At 45.0% G+C, this 5000-nt stretch overlaps 1 protein-coding gene across 2 annotated transcripts in view; it reads right to left on the bottom strand.

Moving 5' to 3' along the window:
- The window catches only part of LOC119598282, a 7033-nt gene that overhangs the window by 11 nt on the left and 2022 nt on the right, over positions 1-5000 (bottom strand). The window contains exons 2-5 of one of the 2 annotated variants that reach the window (XM_037947941.1): positions 3893-4280; positions 3162-3338; positions 2344-2488; positions 1-718 (exon numbers count right to left, since the gene is read on the bottom strand). The exon at positions 1-718 is cut by the window's left edge and continues 11 nt beyond it. In XM_037947941.1, the coding sequence (XP_037803869.1) occupies positions 617-718; positions 2344-2488; positions 3162-3338; positions 3893-4188 (720 nt within the window). In that variant the 5' untranslated portion in view covers positions 4189-4280 and the 3' untranslated portion in view covers positions 1-616. Of the gene's footprint in view, positions 719-2343; positions 2489-3161; positions 3339-3892; positions 4281-4335; positions 4770-5000 lie in introns of those variants that run through there. The other variant, XM_037947942.1, reaches the window with a different exon arrangement.

Genomic DNA, 5000 nt, shown 5'->3' with positions numbered 1-5000 from the left:
ATTTCATGACAACGGTTCGTGTTCCCAAACACTAACATTGTTGTGCATCATCTCTTGACAATAGTATTGACAATATTTAGCGCCAAGCTAAACCTGACATCGATTATCAAAAATCGCTTACAAAGAAAGTGACACTTAACATCCATAGGTATAGCATGAAAATACAAATCTTGAGCAACAGATAGTGACAAAATATCTGTTCAGTTGCACTCGCGTAATGCACCCTTTACCCCCTCCTTCTGGATATGTTCTTGTGAGTCTTTATTACAGGTCATTCTGAAAATACTTGTTATGTATTACTTCAGCATACCTGTGGATAAGAAATGTAGTGTGTGTCCCGGTAAGTGGATTGTGGTGTCTGTTTCATACTTCGCGTGGGCTTGGATTTATGACTTGCTTGTAGAGAGATAGACAGTGATAGATAAACAGGCAGATAGATGTGTGTTTGGGTGCGAGTGTTCGTATTTTTTGTTTGTCTATACTTTTTCGTTTACATATGATGTAAACAGTATCCCGCGCCAAAAATATATTTATATAATTACAAGTAAAAATAATCCATTAGTCTCAGACGACGTTCATTTGTTTCCTCAACACGTTTTAAGTTTTCACTTGCTGGCTAGTTGACGACGACCTTCGGGAGAGAAAAGTGGTCGTTCCCGATTGTGTTTGCGAATGGCCGGTGGCCCTCCGTCGGCTTGTCGTCGATCGAGGACACGCTCTGGAAAAGTAAGGCTGGCTTTCAGTTGTCAGGAAGCTATGAAGAGATTAATGAATTAATGAGTAAATGGGTGTATAAGCATACGTACAGTACACACACACACACACACACACACACACACACACACACACACACACACACACACACACACACACACATATATATATATATATATATATATATATATATATATATATATATATATATATATATATATATATTGATTGATTGATTGATTGATTGAGTGACAGTATCAAATATCTTTGATATTGTCACTCAATCTTGTCTTCGGATTGCCTCTTCCTCTGTTTCCTATCACCATCCCTGTCAGCAAGTCTTTCTCGATACTTTTACTTCTCATCACATGACCAATAAACTTTAATTTCCTCCTGTTCAATATGTCCAACAGCCGGTCTTTACAATTTATTTTTCTCAGCACTTCATCATTCGTCTTCTTCTCTGTCCAGAAAAAAAAAAAAAAAAAACACCGGGCGGAAGGCAATGGCAAACCACCGCTCTAAATTGCCAAGAAAAATCATGGAAGCCCATGATCGTCAAAGGCCGCGGTGGCCGAATGGTTAGAGCGTCGGACTCAAGACTGTCACGACGGCAATCTGAGTTAGAAGGTTCAAGTCACCGGCCGGTGCGTTGTTCCCTTGGGCAAGGAACTTCACCTCGATTGCCTACCTAGCCACTGGGTGGCCAAGCCAGCCCAGGTCAAGTGCTGGTCCCAAGCCCGGATAAAATAGAGAGAATGATTACCTAGAAAAAGGTACCACCAGCACTCTCCGTGGAAAGGAACTGGGGACCCTACCACGTACTCACTCCAACAGCATCACAACATGAAAAACTGCAATTGAATATCATGCTGTGACCACGGCGGCTCAGACATGAACCTACCGTAAAAAAAAAAAAAAAAATACATATAAATATATATACATATATATACACACACATACATATGTGAACTTATATACACCAAAAACATTGAATTCCATAATTATATCCTGCGGAAGATATGCCAAAGACAGTGATTTTTTAAAAAGTGTATATCACATAATATAATTAAATAAATTAACTAACTAGTATGAAACACATCTGTTCAACCTTAATTTTCGCTTTGTTAATAATCGTTGAAAATTTATTAAAATAAACCGTTTCTGAATCGTTCTTTCTCACACAAAGCTTATTTTATGTTCATCTCTCTCTCTATCTATCTATTTGTCTATTATCTTGCTCCTGTTCCTTTTCTCCATCCCAATCCCTTTTTTCTCCCTCTCTCTACCTCATTCTATCTCTCCATTCTCTACTTCTCCCCGCCTCTCCCTGCCTCCCTCTCTCCATCTCTCTCCATCTCTCTCTCTCTCTCTCTCTCTCTCTCTCTCTCTCTCTCTCTCTCTCTCTCTCTCTCTCTCTCTTCTCTCTCTCTCTCTCTCTCTTTCTCTCTCTCTCTCTCTCTCTCTCTCTCCTTCCTTCCTTCCTCCCCCCACCCACTCCCAATCTCTCTCTCCCTTCCCCCCCTTCCCCCACCACCTCATCACCCCGTCCCTCTCTCTCCCCTCCTCCCCTTCCCCCCTCCCCCACCTTCCCTCTCCCCCTCCCCCCTCCCCTTCCCCCTCTCTTACCTCCATATACCGACGGTACCTCTCGAGCGTTCCCGTCAGAGAAAAGGGACAGGCCTGGTATCTGGAGGCACAGTCGCCCCCGTCTCTCCCGGCGTCTTCGGCCTCAATGTAGTCATGCAGGAAGTCATTCATTCCACGCTTCGGCCTGCATGGGAGTGGGTGTGTGGGATGAGCATTGCATGGCGGGGAAAGTGTAGGGGGAGGTAGGGGCAGGGTCGGGGTTAACTGTGAGGTTGTTGAGAAGTTTTGGTGCATTTGCATTTCATTTTATTTCTGATATTGTTGTTGTTGTTGTTATCGTTTATCGTATTTTAGAAAAGTAAGATAGGATAATGAGACGTTTAACGGTGAATAAATATGAGAACAAACTGGAAAATTTTCACTTAAAGATAAGATGTAGTTCGAGGTAGTGGTTAAGATGCTAATATTAATATAGATATGTACAACAACAACAATGATAATGACAATAGTAATAAGCGTGATGATGATAATAAAAAGGATGATGATAATTATAATGATAATGATAACAGGAATGATAATGATTTTAATAATAATGATATCATTAATGATTATATTATTACTAATAATGATATTAATATTAATGATATTGTTAATAACAATAATAATAATGATGACAATAATAAACATACATGAATAACGATCATGACAGTAATACCAATAATGAACAAATAAAAAAAAATAAGACTGCCGCCAAAAAAAGATATGATAATAGTAATGAATAAACAAAAAAACCCAACCGCAAACAAGCACAAAGCTAAAAGTGCCAACAGCAGCAGCAACCACGACGCCGAACCCACGTGAACAGCAGAGTGAGCAGCTCCCCGACCACGGTGTACCTCCCGATGGCGTTCCCCTGCAGCTCGCAGATGAGCCGCAGGAGGCACGAGCGGCCGTCCACTCCCAGGCTGGCCAGCGAGTCCTCGATAGAGTGGAAGATGTTGAGCTGGTCCTCGCCCAGGCTTCGGGATCCGCCGCTGGGGAGAGGGGAGAGGGATGAGGGGAGGGAGGGAGGGGTGAGGGGAGGGAGGGAGGGAGGGAGAGAGGGAGGGAAGGAAGGGATGGAGAAAGGAGGAGAGGGAGGAAGAGAGAGAGAGAGGAGGGGAGGGAGAAAGAGAGAGAAAGGAGGGGCGGGAGGGAAGAAGAGAGAGAGAGGAGGAGGAGAGGGAGACAGAGAGAGAGAGAGGAGGGGAAGGAGGGAGGTAGGGAGGAAGGGAGAGAGAGAGAGACAGACAAACAAATAAACACACGAAGGGTCTGTATATATGATTTTCTTGTTAGATATTTCTTTTGTTTACCTTCTGATTGACAATCTTTATCTCTAATCCTTTGCTCTTTCTCTGCTGAGTTTTAGATTCCGTAATCTCTATCTTTCCCTGACATTATTTTCTCATCCTAGTCATCAACCTTTTTCTCTGCCTCCTAAACCTTATCCTCCTACTTTTTTCCCAGCAGTCTTCCTCCAGCCCCGTCCTTTTCCTTACCTTGCGCGTCCTCACCCAAACGTCCTCCTTCAGCCCTCCTTCCTTACCTCCTCCCTAAGGGCGCGGACGAGGACGCAGCCGAGGGCGGTTCCCCGAGGATAGAGTCCAGGAAGATGGTGATGGGCAGCGAGAGCGAGACGAGGGAGCGCAGCTTGGGGATGCCGTCGCCGTTGTCGTCAGAGAGCACCGGCAGGACCAGCGTGTTGGCCACGTTCCAGAAGGGCTTCGACAGGATGAATTCGGACGTCATGCTCGCCAGACAGTTGGACAGACGGCAAGGAATAGGGTTTCTAGTGTACTTTTTTAACGAGGTTTGGTTTGTTTCAAGAGTTTGTGATTTCATAGGTTCCTTTTAGCGGCGATGGCATCTGAAGCTGAGACCTAGTCAGCTCAAAGGAATGAAGAACCTGTGCTCAAGAATCAGTCTCGTCCGCTCTGAAAATGGGAAGGAGAGAGAGAGGAAAGAGTAAATTAATATCCATCCACTCACCTCCTTTCGTCAGGAGGGAAGAGGTCCTTGAGCGAGAGTGTCGCGACGAAGAGGAACTGAACGGCGTGAATGTATCTCGCCGCACGGTCAGGCGCTGAGTTGGACCCCGTCGGCAGCGAGACCTGGTTCGTGATCGTCCATCGCGGGGACATCAGAATGGGCCGCTGCTGCCCCGTCAGGAGGCCGATTGTCATTGTGTGTGAAGGCGATAAGGATGAAAGTAGAGTGAACAAGAAGGAGAAGGAAGGAAGCGGAGTAGGGAAAAGGAGGGAATTTTGGAGGCCGAAGAGAAAACGGAGAAGAAAGTGTGAATATAAAAAAGATGAAAGGAGCGCGGGTCAAATGGTTTAGCACGGGTGTTGTGGGCGGGTTGGAGAGACCGCCGGACGTCTGGAAGATAGAAACAGGACCTGTTAGATGGGTGTGGGCGTGCGGGTGGCCGGAATCCCTCCCTCCCAACCCTCGAGGTCTCTGTTTCTTCTCCCAGACACCTTCGCGGTTTCCCGCCTTTCGCCCCGCCTTTTTCGTTTTAATCTTCTTCATTTGGCGACTTTTATTTATCCTTTCCGGTTATTATAGTCTTCAATTAATCGCATTTTTATCTTATGGGCGGCAGAGAGTTTACAATACAAACGTAATGTAGAAACAGAAGCAAGTCGTGGGAG

The sequence above is a fragment of the Penaeus monodon genome, chromosome 41 (genome assembly GCF_015228065.2).
Source record: "Penaeus monodon isolate SGIC_2016 chromosome 41, NSTDA_Pmon_1, whole genome shotgun sequence".
NCBI lineage: Eukaryota > Metazoa > Arthropoda > Malacostraca > Decapoda > Penaeidae > Penaeus > Penaeus monodon.
Note: the sequence above shows the minus strand (reverse complement) of the source record. Positions and strands in the feature narration are given on the sequence as shown.